The sequence below is a fragment of the Erythrolamprus reginae genome, chromosome 9 (assembly GCF_031021105.1).
Source record: "Erythrolamprus reginae isolate rEryReg1 chromosome 9, rEryReg1.hap1, whole genome shotgun sequence".
Taxonomy (NCBI): domain Eukaryota; kingdom Metazoa; phylum Chordata; class Lepidosauria; order Squamata; family Dipsadidae; genus Erythrolamprus; species Erythrolamprus reginae.
In genome coordinates this window covers 25309435-25326171 of record NC_091958.1, presented here as the reverse complement: position 1 = coordinate 25326171, position 16737 = coordinate 25309435, and the positions used below count along the sequence as shown (strand labels likewise).

Here is a 16737-nt window from a genome sequence, read left to right as displayed (position 1 = left end):
TCTCTCTCTTTTGAAACCTTGATTTCAAAGACAGCAGCACAGGGTGAAATGCTCCCAGTTCGCTCTGGACTGTCACTCATCGGAGAGATGGTTGCGAAGGAAGTGCAAGCCTCCACCCACCCACCCACCCGGACAGCGCCATTTGGGTTCTCTTACCCTCTGCTCATGCACAGAATGCTTTGCACATGCACGAGCGAACCGGGAGCATTGCACCCATGCAGCAGCGTTGATTAAATACATCCAAACACATCCACAAATTCTTTCTGCTTAAGTGGTTGTGAATTGCTTGGAGTGAAATGTTCCCATTTTTTTCCTGCATTCTCATTTTTTCCCTCTGTTTCTTCTTTTCCTTCCTTCCAAGTAACGTGGATACCAAGGAGTTGTGTGGTAAGTACCTTTCATGTCTCTTTAAAAAAAAGTTTGTGACCATCCTGTTTTTGGTCATTTCTTTTACATAATATTTACATAACAACTGCAATTATTTCTCATCATTCATTGCTATTTTGGTCTTGTCTATCCCTATCGTTATTTCTTTATATATCTAAATCTTGTCCAATTTCCATTCTTCAAATCCTAATTCTCTTATGTCTTGATTGCACGATGAATCCTGATCTCCCATTTTGTGATTTTAACCCAGGGTTGGCCAACTTTAAGATATGTGGACTTCAACTCCCAGAATTCCCATACCAACCTTGCTTGAATACCAGGTTTTAATAGGAATCTGGTATTTTGGCAGGGTGGGGATCAATCCAGTTCAGGCCTCACCCCTTTGTACCTGTCTGTACCTATAGAACAAGCAAAGGAGTGGGATTGTTATACCCTACTCAAACTTCCTTCTCACTTTGAATACTCTTCTAAATACTACTGGCATGCCCTGAAAAATGAATATATGCACATATGAAGTCTATACAGTGATACCTCGTCTTACAAGCTCCTCGTCATACAAACTTTTCAAGATACAAACCTGGAGTTTAAGATTTTTTTGCCTCTTCTTCCTAACAATTTTTACCTTACAAACCCAAGCCGCTGCCATTGGGATGCCCCACCTCCGAACTTCTGTTGCCAGCGAAGCGCCCGTTTTTGCGCTGCTGGGATTCCCCTGAGGCTCCCCTCCATGAGAAACACCACCTCCGGACTTCCATGTTTTTGCAATGCTGCAGGGGAATCCCAGCAGCATAAAAATGGGTGCTTTGCTGGCAACGGAAGTCCGGAGGTGGGGTTTCCCAGTGAGGGGAGCATCAGCGAAATCGCAGCATCACAAAATCACGGAAGCCTGGAGGTGGGGTTTCGAGGACTTCTGTGTTTTTGTGATGCTGCAATTTCGCTGAGGCTCCCCTCGCTGGAAACCTCACCTTCAGACTTCCGTTGCCAGCGAAGCACCCGTTTTTGCGCTGCTGGGATTCCCCTGCTGGGATTCCCCTGCAGCATCACAAAAACACGAAAATCCGGAGGTGGGGTTTCCCATGGAGGGGAGCTTCAGGGGAATCTCAGCAGTGCAAAAATGGGCGCTTCGGCTGGCAAAAGGGGTGAGTTTTGGGCTTGCACGCATTAATCGCTTTTCCATTGATTCCTATGGGAAACATTGTTTCATCTTACAAACTTTTCACCTTACAAACCTCGTCCCGGAACCAATTAAGTTCGTAAGACGAGGTATCACTGTATTGTGTTATAGAACTGTTCTCCAAAGCTCCTGAAGGCAGGACAAGAAACAATGGATGGAAATTAATCAAAGAGAGAAGCAACCTGGAACTAAGGGGACATTTTCTGATTGTGAGAACAGTCAACTAATTGAACAACGAGCCTCCAGAAGTTGTGTTTGATCCAACACTGGAAGTTAATAAGAAGAGGTTGGACAACCATTTGTCCAAAATCATATAGATTTTCTTACTTGAGCAAGGGGTTGGAGTAGAAGACATTGAGACTCTAGAGCAAGTAGAGAGGAGAACAACCAAAATCGTTAGGGGACTGGAAACTCAAATATACAATGCAGGAACTGGACATGGCCAGTCTGGCGAAGAGAAGGACCAGGGAAGTCATGATATCAGTCTTCCAATATTTGAGGGGCTGCCACGGAGAGGAGGGGGTCAGGTTGTTTTCCAAAGCGCCCAAAGGCCAGATAAGGAACATTGGCTGGAAGCTGACCAAGGAGAGATTCAACCTGGAAGTAAGGAGGAACTTTCTGATGGTGAAAGCGATCAACCAATGGAATAGCTTGCCTGCGGAAGTTATGAGGCCTCCAACAGTTGAGACTGTCAAAGAGAGATTGGACTGCCATTTGTATAAAATGGTGCAGGGACTCCTGCTAGAGCAAGGGGTTGGAGTAGATGACCTGCAAGGCCCCTTCCAACTCTAATAGACTGTAATATCTGTAAGACCCCACAAGGTCCATTCCAACCCTGCTATTCTTTGTTCTCAGCCCTTATTTAAAGCTCCTAATGGAAGCCTAGATTTGCAAAATGTAGCAAAAAAGCTTCCTAATCCCATTTTGGTTAGATAGATGGTTTAGAGTGCCCTAGTCCAAATAACATTTTTTTCTGAAGCTTCCTGGCCTATGCAATGGGATTTTGGTTTTATCCTTTCTGCAAAAGGATTGACTTTATCCATTTCTCTTTTGAAAACCAGCTCTACACCATGATTTTTTAAATGCTCTGTTGTATGATGTGGGGAAGCGACTGCAGCTGTCGAAAATTAGGCATCTGAGTTTTTATCAGCGGCAAACAGCCGAAGTTCACCCTGGCTGAGTGCCGCTGGAGCTGTTCCTGTCGTTTCTTCCATCCTGCATTCTGTTCAAACCAATATATGGCATTTTAATTAAACCCCTGGGAGGCTAATTAATAATGTGTCTCTAGAGGTTATTTATAGGGGAGTACTGTACGACATGTCAGTTTGTGGTTAGGAATATACTGGTGGTGACATCCCGTTCAGATTTTATTTCTTTCGTTTAGAAATAAAAGCAAGCCTGCTGCACTTGGTTTTAGTTGTACTGGCTGGAATTGGTGGCAGAAAAGAACCCGAGTTTATTAGAGAGCGGAGGGAGGAAGCTATGAGATGCTATTTTAGAGCGTGTAAGTTAATTAATTACATCACTTCCGGAAGTGGACGGAAGTTTTCGTCAAATTGAAACCAAGCCAAGATGGTGATTATTGCCTTCACTCTCGAATAAGTGAGTTTTCTATTGTATGATTTATTGCTTTGTGATCAACGGAAACCGGCTCAGAGATAAGAGAATGATTCTAAGCAGTCAGTGAGCTAATTAGAAAGATAAATAACCTTGTACCCAGTCTAAAAGAATTGAAAGTATTCTTCTCTGTAACGGAACTGTAATTTACTAGGATTGAAGTGGAAGAAATAAAAGAAGTGTTATTTGTTTGAAAATTAACCGTCTGAGAAGCTATTATTATTATTAACAGTCAGCTGATTCCAGCCTAATTCAGAACACCTACAGGCAGTAATGGGCAGCCAAAATTTTTACTGCCACACTGTGGGTGTGGCTTATTTTGTGGGTGTGGCTTAATGGTCATGTGACTGGGTAGGAGTGGCTTGCTGGCCATGTGACCAGGTGGGAGTGATTTGAACGATCATCATCATTCAAGTGAACTGTTAAGTCCTTGAACTACAACCTTACCAGTGTCACTCGCTGGGGTGACGATTTGCTTCGCATTTCCCGCGCTCTCCTTCCTGAGTCACATTCCCCACCTCAGGCTGGGTAGCTAGGTGAACGGGTGCTGCCAGAAGCATAAATACTGCCAGCGTCCCTTCCACCCACGCCTTCTGCTTGCACCTCAGGTGGGAGGTGGCCATGTGAGGCTGGAGGGGAGCCAGGCAGGAGAGAGGGAAGCTCGTCCGAGGCCAGGAAGGAGGAAAGAGGAAAAAAGCAAAGAGCACAGATGTAGCAGCAGCAACAGGGGGAAAAAGGAGAGCCCATCCCAGACCAGTAATCCAGGAAGTGACAGCCGCCGATCAGCTGGAGCTGCACATGCATCTTCATTTCCACTGGTGGAACTGTGTTCCACCTCATCCTGCCTGCTGCCCACCCCTGCCTACAGGGCAGGAAACTCTACACCATGAGGGCAAAACTATGGCATGTGTACCACAGGTGGCATGTGAAGCCATGTCAGAGGACACGTGAGGCATTGCCCTATATCAGCTCCAGCATGCATGCGTGTGCTAGACAGCTGATTTTCGGCCTTGCAGAAGGCCATTTCACCCACCAGAGGCTTCATGAAGCTTCCCTGAAGGCTCTGGAGTGTGAAAAACAGCATGATGGGCAAACTGGAAGTCCATTTTTCCAAACTTCTGGTTTGCCCATTTGGCTGTTTTTTTCACTGTCCCAGGCTTCAGTGAGGTCTGTGCGCAGGTGCAGGGACAGCACGGGGGTGCATATTTATTTATTATTTATTTATTATTTAGATTTGTATGCCGCCCCTCTCCGCAGACTCGCATATGCATGGGGGGGAGGGAATGGGTGTGGGCATGTGCGTGCATGCTAGCACATGCACACACAGCCTTTTGGCACGCGAACCAAAAAAAAGGTTTGCCATCACTGCCCTGCACCACTTCAGACAAATGGTTATCCAACCTCTTCTTAAAAACTTCCATTGTTGGAGTATTCACAACTTCTGGAGGCAAGCTGTTCCACGGATTAATTGTTCTAACTGTCAGGAAAATTCTCCTTGGTTCTAAGTTGCTTATCTCCTTATTCAGTTTCCACCCATTGCTTCTTGTCCTACCCTCAGCCCTTAACCTATGACCACAACTGAGCTCCAAATTTCTGTGACTAAGTGAGAGATTTGTTAAGCGAGTTTTACACCATTCTGCTATTTTTCTCGCCACGTTTGTTGAGTGAATCACTGCACTTGTTAAATTAGTAACACGGTTGTTAAGTGAATCTGACTTTCCCCATTGACATTGTTTGTCCGGGAGGTCACAAAAGGGGATCACATGAACCATCATAAACAGGAGCCAATTGCCAAGCATCTGAGTTTTGATCATGGGATCCATAGAGATGCTGCAATGGTCGTTAAGTGTGGGAAATGGTCGTAAATCCTTTTTTCGATGCCATTGTAACTTTGGTCACTAATTGAATTGTTATAAGTCAGGGATCATCTGTATAGTGGGGGAGGGGGTGTTTTTCTAGTGGGGACCAGGCATACCTTTGAAAGTGCCCTGAATGACAAGCAATTCCACAGACCGACAGGCAGACATACACACATATAAACACACTTTTTTCAACCCTCATGTTTTCAAAAAAAATGTACAGGAGAAAATGTGTTCACATTTTTAAAAATTAATAGCTTCTGCCTTTTCAGATTCCTATTCCTTTACTGCTTGCTTTTTCAACAGAATAGAATAGAATAGAATGCTCTATTGGCCAAGTGTGATTGGACACACAAGGAATTTGTCTTTGTGCAGTATACGTAAAAGAAAAAGATACCTTTGTCAATACATTTTACAACCCTTGATTTTTTTAAATAAAATGATGTATACATTAAAATAACATACATATAAACATATAAGACATATACAGACATACCTTCAAAGACAACAACTAAGGTTAAGTATTACTTATATAACCTTTACATATGTACATAGTTACAATTTGTAGTTTGTCTATCTATTAGTAATATATTCATGAATCTCTCTGTGCATACGTTTGTATTTTACATAGAAGACATAAATGTCAACTGTCCTGTTGACTTTCGCAGTTGTGCGACCTAATGGTATGGTATCCTGTCCTTTTTTTGTATCTTTGTCCTGTTTGCTTTTGTGTATTAAACAAATCACAATCTTTGATTTTAATGCAAGGACTGGTTGTAAGTCACTTTTTCCTATGCCTTGTAAGGTTGAAACTTGGATTAAGCTAGACTCTTTCCTCACAACTTCAACCTCTATGAAGCAGGAGGTGGCTTTTCAGACGTTATGGAGTTGCAACTCCCAGTATTTCTCCTTGTTGCCTGTGCCTGCATTGTAAGAACACACCTTTAGCAAGGTTGATCCTAAAGGGCAGAAGCTCTCCACCCCTTTAGTACACTGCCAATTCGAAGGCTGATGGGTCTGCCTGTTGTCATGAGTTTTATTTTCCTTACTTTTAATTTTAGCCTTCTTTTTACTTTATGTTTGTATAATGTGAGAGCTGCTCAGAACCTTTTTTGAATTGAGTAGCATGTGTAGGATAGAAATAGATGCATACAGGGGTGGGCTACTGCCCGGATGGGGGGGGGAACGCAGTAGGGTAGCAAAAATGGACCTCCACCCCAGAGCACCCAATTTGCATTGAAAAATGTTGAAAGAGAATGCAGGGTGTCCTGCATAAGCCATGCCCACAGTGTGGTAGTAAAAAAATTGGTAGCCCTTCACTGGATACATACACATAGCTTTCTACTCCTGCTTGAAAAACAGGATATTTATGCAGGTCATCGTCCAACCCCCTGCCTGAGCAGGACTCCTAAAGCACCCCAGCCAAGTGGCAGTCCAATCTCCTCTTGAAAGTGTCCAAAGTAGGGGAGTTCACAACCTCCGCAGGGGGGTTGATATGAATCTAGGGAGGGAGGAAAGAACAGAGGGAAGGAAAGAAAGGAGGGAGAGAGGAAGTAGCGGAAGAAAGGAAGGAGGGAGGGAGGGAAGGAGGAAAAGATAGAGAAGGAAAAAATAGAGGGAAGAAACAGAAAAGAAGGAAAGGAAAGGGAGGAAGTGGAGGGATAAATATGGAGAGTAGGAGGGGGAGAGAGAAGGAAAGAAGGAGGCAGGAAAAACAAAGGAAAGAAAAAACAGAGAAGGAAATGAGAAGGTGAAGGAAGGGTAGAAATACATACATATGTATACCACCTGCTCCTGCCTGAAAAGCAGGATATGAATCTAGGAGGGGAGGAAAGAATAGAGAAAAGAAAGAAGAAAGAGAGGGGGGAAGAAAGGAAAGAAAGAAAGGGTAGAAGTGGAGGAAGGAAAGAAGGAAGGAAGGAAGGAAGGAAGGAAGGAAAAAGAAGGGCAGAAGTGGAGGGAGAAATATGCAGGGAGGGAGAACAGCTCATGGTTGGAAAAGAGCAACATTCAGTTTCATGCCTCAAGCTGGCTGAAAATATCATTCAATTCTGCCCTAACACTTCCTTCCCTTCTAAGATGAGGGCCAGCGATTTACTACTAGTGTTTTTGCTAATAAGGTGGAAGGCAGAGCTGTTGGCTTTTCATGGTCAGCCATTAGAGCCCTGACTAGGAGAGGTTGCCTGCTTAATCTTTCAGAAGTTATTATAACTGAACCTTGAAGCAATCTTTGAAATGGTCTGTTAATCTCCCCCTCTTCCTTTACTCTTCCCGGTCTCTAGATTACTTTGCTGACCATATGGGGGATTATGAAGATGTCTTAGCATCCCTGGAAACACTCAATCTCTCCATTCTGAAGGCCATGGGCTACACAAAACGGGTGAGTTGTCAATAAACAGTTACCCACAATTTGTCCGACACTGGAAACTACCAACTTGTATCCAATGACGCAACAGCACCTTTTAGAACAGAAACACAAAATGGCATTATTACACTAAACGTGCAATTAATCATAATTGTGCACCAACACAATCAGAAGAGGTAGCACTCTGATTAAAAGCTCTCTGCAAACAAATAAATTAGCCCCATGCAAATTACCACAATTAAACTGGTGTAGTTTTTGCCTGCAATTCTAGGGACCTGCATTGAACTTGCTAATATTTCCCCCCCCCCCAAAAAAAAACCCCCCACATTCAGCTTTGTGAAACGGGTTTAAGTGTTGGGTCGATCTGTCCCAAATAAGAATAATTTTACTGAGTGGGAGAAAAAAAACACATCATAAGAATGTAAAGTCAAGTCCAAGCTAACACAGAGATTTTATTCTGATGGGCCAGAATGCAGATAGTTTTAGAATTAAAATGGTGAAGGATGAAGAGAAAAACAGGAGTGTCAAATTTTGAGGGCCACATTAGGGTTGTGTTTGATCTCAGGTCAGCCTCCATCACTCATGTCAGGGGCACATCTGGTAGCCCAAGCGGGGCTGAGGGATTCATTGTCTCTAGTGGAGGAAAATGAGACCAAACCTTTGTCCTCTAGAAGAGCCATGTCTTTTGCTGATGGCCAAGGGCTAAGGCAGGAATTCCCTTCATTTTATTTTATTATTTTATTTTATTTTTTATTATTTTATTATTTTATTATTTTATTATTTTATTATTTTATTATTTTATTATTTTATTATTTTATTATTTTATTATTTTATTATTTTATTATTTTATTATTTTATTATTTTATTATTTTATTATTTTATTATTTTATTATTTTATTATTTTATTATTTTATTTTATTTTTTATTTTATTTTATTTATTTTATTTTATTTTATTTTATTTATTTATTTATTTATTTATTTTATTTGTTTTATTTATTTTATTTATTTTATTTATTTTATTTATTTTATTTATTTTATTATTTATTTTATTTATTTATTTTATTTTATTTTATTTTATTTTATTTTTTTATTTTATTTTATTTTATTTTATTTTATTTTATTTTATTTTATTTTATTTTATTTTATTTTAATGATTTAGATTTAGATTTATAAGCCACCCATCTCCTGATGGACTCTTTTTTCCTTCCCTCCTCCTTCTACTTTCTTCTTCCTTCCCCCTTTTCCTTCCTTTTCCTTCCTCGCTCTCTTCCCATCTTTTTCTTTGTCGTTCCTCGTTCCTTTTCTCCTTTCCTGTCCCTCCTTGCATGCTCAAATGCAAAAGGGAAAACATTCCTCCTTTTGTTTTGTTTTGCTTTTAGTTTCTTTTGCTAACCTTCTGCCACTGCGGGCTGGTCTTCCGCTGTTTCTGTTTCCCCATGGACCAGATCTAAACACCCCGTGGGCCAGGGCCAGCCTGTGGGCCTTGAGTTTGGCACCCCTGATTTAAAAAGTGGTGTCTCTTCTTCTGGACAGTGGCAAATTATATTCTTTGGCTATTCATTTCTGGAAAAAAAATAGTTTCCAATTATGTGGAACAGCTGGTCTTAAACTTTGAGCAGTGTGTTGGTTTCTCTCTTTTCTCCTTGAAGAAATAAATTAATAGAGGAAAATGTGGAATTATGTTTGATATAGCTCTGAGGGGGGTTTTTTTCTTTCTCTCTCTCCTTCATTAAACGGATCTTCTAGAAAGAAATTCTCTCTTTTAAATTTTTTGCTTTCACTTCTAATCCCAATGCGATGTTCCAGAAATGGCCTATTAGTTTTACTTTATTAAAATCTTTGCTACACTTTGTTTTATTTGTGAAGTGCTTGTGCAACCGTTTTTAATTGGTGTTTATCCTTTGTACCCTGAAAAGACTGCCGATTGTTTGTTGCTTTGAAGGGGGCATGTGACAATGATTTTCTGGGGGGTGGGGGCTCATAAAAGAGCCTTGGTAATTAGCGCTAAAGGATATAAGCTAAACAAAGGGTGGCACTATATACTGTATGTAGATTTTCATCTAAGGTAGGAAGCAAAAGGGAAGCTGCGATGCTCCTTCAATATACCAGGATGACTCCACAAAAAATCACACATCACCCTTCCCTGGTACAAGCTGATATAGGAGATGAGCCTGTAGTCTAATGGCTAAGGTTTCTGCTTTACAAGGCAGAGGCTCCAGGTTCAAATCCCAGTAAGGGTGTGGCTACCTGATGAAGGCAAATAAGCCTAAAATAGATCTATAGTAGTATATTAGTCTCCCTTCCTTTTCATTATCAGCAAAATATGTTATACAAATGCACACGCACACACACACAAACACACATACATGCCAAGACCTTTATACCCGTACCCATGAAAATCCTGCCTTACATGCAGAAGGCTGCAAGTTCAAATCCCGTAATGAGCTGCCGTCCTTCTATAAATGCTGGTAGAGGTAAGATATTTGTTTTTGTAGATTTTCACGGGTGTAGATATGTAGGTCTTGGTGTATTTGGGTCTTTTCCTGTGTAAGATTGATAGAATCTTGGCGACATTTCCACAAGGTACCACTCGTCATCTTCAGGCTGGTGCTTTCGGCTTTGTTTTTGGGTGAACAAAGTGTGGTCGGAGCTGCTGTCCTTCTATAAATACTGGTGTGTGTGTGTGGAGTGCTGGCTCAGCTGCTACAACCGGGTTGGTTGGCTGTGTTGTAACATCCAAATTAGTTGGTGGGGTAACACCTTGAGTAGTTGATGTATGCTTCTGCACATGCGCAGGGACCAAAATTGCTCGAGGGGACATGCGTGAAAGAGAGATTTCAGTGGGTTTTTTGCTTCCACACATGCGCAGAAGCAAAAAAAATGATAAAATCTTTCTCGTGTGTGCATCCCCTCGCAAGATTGTGCTTCCTGCACATGCGCAGAAACAAAATCCCACTCAGAGAAGCATGTGTGCATGCAAGATGACCAAAGTTGTGCGCACAGCTCAACTTTTGGTATCGGTGCGCCATCCCTAACCGTACCGATAGTAACCCACTACTACTATATTTACATACACATACGCATACACACGGGGGGGAGGGAGGAGAGAGAGAATTTAGAATACATGGCGGAAAAAAAGAGTCTTGGGAGTTCACAAGGTTGATACCATATGGAACAAAACAGTGGCTGAATCTGGATGTTGTTCCTATTCTTCTTCTTCTTCTTCTTCTTCTTCTTCTTCTTCTTCTTATTATTATTATTATTATTATTATTATTATTATTATTATTATTATTATTTGTTATGCCGGGCTTCACGTTATGAGCCCCAATTTAGTCATAAATATAAATTCAAACACATGCGCTGTTGTAAAGTAAACAGAAAGTTCATTTATCAAAACAAAAGTATTATACACATGCACTTTAAACAGCCAAAGTGCTCTCCCACAAACCACAAGTCTGGAATGCTGTGAAAAGCAAAAAACAAAACAGAGCAGATACAGGCAGCTGTGAAGGCGTCACAGCCACCCCCCTTCAAAAGTCCACAAACTGTACTTAACTGTGAAATATCCAAAAGGTTTTTGTAAATCCTGGAACAGTCCAAATCAAACAACACTCGTTCTTCTCCAAACAGATAATCTCCCATGCACGCTCTCAGCGATGCTGGCAATTTATCAGCAGCCCCATTAGCCTAATTGCCCCAGCCACAGGTGTTCTCCCTTATCGTCTATAATACTTGCGCAGTTGTTCCCTTCTCGTCATAAACCTGCGCCTGCGAGCATCTATTAACCTATCTTCCAACCACAACATTATTATTATTATTGTTGTTGTTATTATTATTATTATTATTATTAATAATAATAATAATAATTAGATTTGTATGCTGCCCTTCTCCGAAGACTCAGGGCGGCTCAAGGGATACAAAAAACAGCACAACAACAAATCTAATTAATTAAAATTACTACTAAAAATCCCATATATAATTAAAATCAGTCAGCCAACTCATTCACAACCACACATTACATCTCATAGACAGGAGAAGGGGGTGACATAAATGAGTTTTGAGGCTCTTGCGAAAGGCGAGGAGGGTGGGAGCAGTGCAAATCACTGGAAGGAGCTGATTCCAGAGGGCTGGGCCCCCACAGAGAGGGCTCTTGCCCTGGGCCCCCGACGGGACCTGGAAAAGGCCAACTCTGTGGGACCTAACCGGTCGCTGGGATTCATGCGGCAGAAGGCGGTCCCGTAGGTTCTGCTTCGGACACCACAAATCTTCCTCCCAGAAGGTAACAAGGAAAACAGGTTGTGAAGAGGTGTATAGAGTCCCAGACAATCCTGTGAACCCTGGTCAAACTGCTCTTACATGCCATGTCTTGGCAAGAAGGAAGTGAACTCCCAATAATCTTTTCTGCAATCCTCGTCACTTTCTGTGCAGCCTTCCTGTCTCCTTCCTGTAATGCCTCCAAATCACCCAGTAATACAACGTGACAGGATGCTTTTTATTGCCCCCCCCCATAGAAAGTGGTAAGGACAGGGGAAACAAGATATGCTCTTCTCTTATTCTTTCAAGATTTCATGCTTGTGCTGGAGCCCATCCCAGGGAACCTCTCTCTCTCTCTCTCTCTCTCTCTTTCGTCAGAATATGTGCACTGGGCTCTTCTACACATTGTATTTAAGTAGTTCCTGGTTATGTGTAGCTTTTAGTTGCTGATTAGAGTGTTAATAATTGCCTTAATTAGCACCATTAACATCTTAATCAACAACTAAAAGCTACAATCAACCAAGAAAGATATAAATACACATATCAGTGCATATTCTGGAGAGAAAGAAATTCCCTGACAATGGGCTCCAGCACAAGCCCGAAAGCATGGAAGAATAAATCATTGGTCCCCATCACTGCCTCAGATTGGATCCTCAACAGAAGTGGGCTTCACGTAATTTAACAATCGGTTCATCCAAAATCAAAAAGTGAGTGTACATTCCTGTGTCAGAAAACATGGCAATTTGCTTGTGCACGCCATCTGCACATGCATGTGGTGTAAAAAAAACCCATGGTAATTCGCTCACAGGCTACGTCTGCGCATGCGTGCAGTGCAGGGGTGAGTTTTACTTACCTTCCCTAATGATTCAGGGTCTCACCAGAAGTGTATAGAATGCTAAGTGAGACCACATTTGGAATGCTGTGTTCAGTTCTGGATACCTCACCTACAAAAAGATATGGATCAAATTGAAGGGGTCCAAAGACGGGCTACAAAAATGATGGAAGGTCTTAAGCATCAAACTGATCAGGAAAGACTTCACGAACTCCATCTGTATAATCTGGAGCAGTGTTTTTCAACCAGTGTGCCGCGGCACACTAGTGTGCCGTGAGACATGGTTAGGTGTGCCGCGAAGCTCAGAGAGAGAAAGAAAGCAAGAGAGAGAGAGAGAAAGAGAGAGAGAGAGAAAGAGAACAAGAGAGAGAGAGAAAGCAAGAGAGAGAGAAAGAAAACAAGAGAAAAAAGCAAGAGAGAGAGAAAGAGAGAGAAAGAAAGCAAGAAAGAGAAAGAAAGCAAGAGAGAGAGAGAAAGCAAGAGAGAGAGAGAAAGAGAGGGAGGTAAGGAGAGAGAGAAAGACATAGAGGGAGGTAGGGAGGGAGAGAGAAAGAGAGCAAAAAAGAGAGGAAGGAAGGAAGAGAAAGAAAGAGGGATGGAGAGAGAAAGAAGAAAAGGAGAGAAAGAGGGAGGGAGGGAGAAATAGAGCAAAAGGGAGGAAGAGAGAGAGAGGATTTTTTTGTCCAAACTTTTTTTAGCCCCCACCCTTCCCCCACTCAATGTGCCCCAGGGTTTCGTAAATGTAAAAAATGTGCCGCGGCTCAAAAAAGGTTGAAAATCACTGATCTGGAGGACAGAAGGGAAAGGGGGGACATGATCAAAACATTTAAATATGTTCAAGGGTTAAAGATAACGTTCAGGAGTGTTTTTAATAGGAAAGTGAACACAAGAACAAGGGGACACAATCTGAGGTTAGTTGGGAGAAAGATCCGAAGCAACGTGAGAAAATATTATTTGACTGAAAGAGCAGTAGATGCTTGGAACAAACTTCCAGCAGACGTGGTTGGTAAATCCACAGGAAGTGAATTTAAACATGCCTGGGATGAACATATATCCATCCTAAGATAAAATACAGGAAATAGGATAAGGGCAGACTAGATGGACCAGGAAGTCTTTTTCTGCCATCAATCTTCTATGTTTCTAAGTGCATGTTTAACACATCACTCCCGGGTTAAACGGGTCTGTGCATGTGCAGAGTGTTATTTTTGCATACATTTATCTCCGGTGGATGGATTCCAAGCTGAAGTACCGGTTTTGGGGGGTGTCCAGCTGGTCATTGCTGCTGGTTTGGCGAGAGGGGGGAATTCCCACTACCAGTTCTATAGAACTAGTCTGAACTGGTAGGAACCCACCTCTGGTGCAGTGTTCAAACTGGTCCAAATTGACTGAATTCCACTTCTGATCCTGAAACGCTATCCTGTATATTTAATTTAATTCCTCAGCATTTCTCCTGGTTGCTTGTGCTACATCTGGAGGTTCCCTATCCCTGGATTGTAAGAACATACGTTTCTGAAGATATAGTTTCATATTTGCAGCTTTTCCACTGGAATGATGTCAGCAATAAAATCATGTTCAAGTTCAATTCCCCTTAGTTACTCTTTTATACATTCTCTCCCCTCCTCCCCCTCCCCTAGATCTGCTGAGCAAACTCTAAAATAACTCCTTTTTTCACACCCAACGTCTTTTACGAAGCAGGATTTTATTTTATTTTTATGCATGGCCTCCATTTGAGAAAACCACATGTTTGCGGTTAAAGTGGGGTAACCCTCGCTGCAGCACCAGTCGTGCCGTTTAGCTGTGGCAAATGTGTTGCGGAGAAGAATGGAAGAAACTGAGGCTAGGCTGCCAAGGATTATGGCTGCTGGATATTTCCAGGAAATGATGCCATCCATCTGGTAAACTCACAAGATTCGTTTTTCTTGCCATGCAGATGTATACATCCAAAGTTGACTGTTTTGTTTCCCTGTGCCATGCCGTATATGTGGATATATGCATCATTTTGCATTTCTTTTTTTACTTAGTCATGTTTATGTATTGCTTATTGGAAGTGGTGACGTTTATGTATTGTATATTGAAAATGGTGATGTTTTGAGAGCTGTATGCAACTGTAGAAAGTTAGCCATCATCACCCCTCTTCTAGAAGAATGAAATATGGAACCAGCTCCCCCCTGAGATTAGAACTGCCCCCACCCTCCTTGCCTTCCACAAACTCCTTAAACCCCACCTCTGCTGTCAGGCATGGGGGAATTGAAATATCTTCCCCAGGCCTATACTGTTTATGTATGGTATGTTGTGTGCATGTTTTTTAAATTATGGGTTTTTAGCTTTCTAATTATTGAATTTGTATTATATATTGTTTTCTGTTGCTGTTGTGAGCCGCCCCGAGTCTGCGGCATACAAATTTAATAAATAATAATAATAAAAATAATAATTTTAGGAAATACTTTTAAAAGGCAGAATTGTCAAGGTTCCAGATAATATCGGAACTAAATCAAAATCTAAGTCAGAGCATTCCTCAGAGTTGCAATTTATTTCCGGAGCCATGCTGGCACCTACACCAGGGAACCTGGATCTGAGTCTCTCACTCAGTTAAATGTTCACATCCCTTGTCCCCCACCCACAAACTTGTCACGTTGTTCATACAAATTGTGCCAGCATGACACAGTCTTTTCTTCACTTCCGCCCCGGTAGAATGTGATTGAAAGAATGCTTTGTAGTTGTATCCGTTCCCTCCTGGAATTCACCCCTCCCAAGCTCCCACAAAAATCAGGTCTCGTATAGTTAGTGTGGCAAGCCATTAATTTATCACCAACTTCTGCAGTGGCAGAAGTTATAACATTATATTTCCCCTAAAAGAGAAAGAGAAATCTTAAGGGAGACAGAAACTCAGAGCTTCAGCCTGCTGCCTCCAGTTGATATTTGGTGCCCATTGAGAAGGATCAGGCCAACCTATCTACAAGACAAAAGACCTCCAGCCTCATGGGGATGGGATTAGCCCTGACTCAAGATCCAAACCAGGCACAGCCATTAAGACACTACAGGAATTGCCCAACACCCTTTCAGAACACAATCCTCCTCATTGCATCACCCAGCAGGCTTCAACCAAGCTTGACAGAGAACACTTACAAGGTTTTGACTCAGGTTTGACTCAGAAAACCTATGACCCCTACAGCAACCAATAAACTACAAGCCCTTGCCACAGGAATAGGAAGCTCAAGGGCAAGGCCCAAGAGAAGGTATAAATAACCCTTCACTCCATGAAGTAGTGGGATTCAATTTTTTTACTACTGGTTCTGTGGGCATGGCTTGGTGGGCATGGCAGAGGAAGGATACTGCAAAATCTCCATTCTCTCTCCACTCCAGGGGAAGGATACTGCAAAATCTCCATTCCCTTTCCACTGCAGGGAAGGATACTGCAAAATCTCCATTCCCTTCTCACTCCAGGGGAAGAATACTGCAAAATCTCCATTCCCTTCTCACTCCAGGGGAAAAATACTGTAACATCTCCATTCCCTTCTCACTCCAGGAAGGATACTGCAAAATCTCCGTTCCCTTCTCACTCCAGGGGAAGGATACTGTAACATCTCCATTCCCTTTTCACTCCAGGGGAAGGATACTGCAAAATCTCCATTCCCTTCTCACTCCAGGGGAAAAATACTGTAACATCTCCATTCCCTTCTCACTCCAGGAAGGATACTGCAAAATCTCCATTCCCTTTCCACTCCAGGGGAAGGATACTGCAAAATCTCCATTCCCTTCTCACTCCAGGGGAAGGATACTGTAACATCTCCATTCCCTTCTCACTCCAGGGGAAGGATACTGTAACATCTCCATTCCCTTCTCACTCCAGGGGAAGGATACTGCAAAATCTCCATTCCCTTCTCACTCCAGGGGAAGGATACTGTAACATCTCCATTCCCTTCTCACTCCAGAGGAAGGATACTGCAAAATCTCCATTCCCTTCTCACTCCAGGGGAAGGATACTGTAACATCTCCATTCCCTTCTCATTCCAGGGGAAGGATACTGTAACATCTCCATTCCCTTCTCACTCCAGGGGAAGGATACTGTAACATCTCCATTCCCTTCTCACTCCAGGGGAAGGATACTGTAACATCTCCATTCCCTTCTCACTCCAGGGGAAGGATACTGTAACATCTCCATTCCCTTCTCACTCCAGGGGAAGGATACTGTAACATCTCCATTCCCTTCTCACTCCAGGGGAAGGATACTGTAACATCTCCATTCC

At 42.3% G+C, this 16737-nt stretch overlaps 1 protein-coding gene across 2 annotated transcripts in view; it reads left to right on the top strand.

Moving 5' to 3' along the window:
- NECAB2 (N-terminal EF-hand calcium binding protein 2) overlaps positions 1-16737 on the top strand; it is a 234914-nt gene that overhangs the window by 127103 nt on the left and 91074 nt on the right. For both annotated transcript variants that reach the window (XM_070760554.1, XM_070760553.1), the window contains 2 exons: positions 362-387; positions 7320-7417. In XM_070760554.1, coding sequence (XP_070616655.1) covers positions 362-387; positions 7320-7417 — 124 coding nt within the window. The remainder of the gene's footprint in view (positions 1-361; positions 388-7319; positions 7418-16737) is intronic.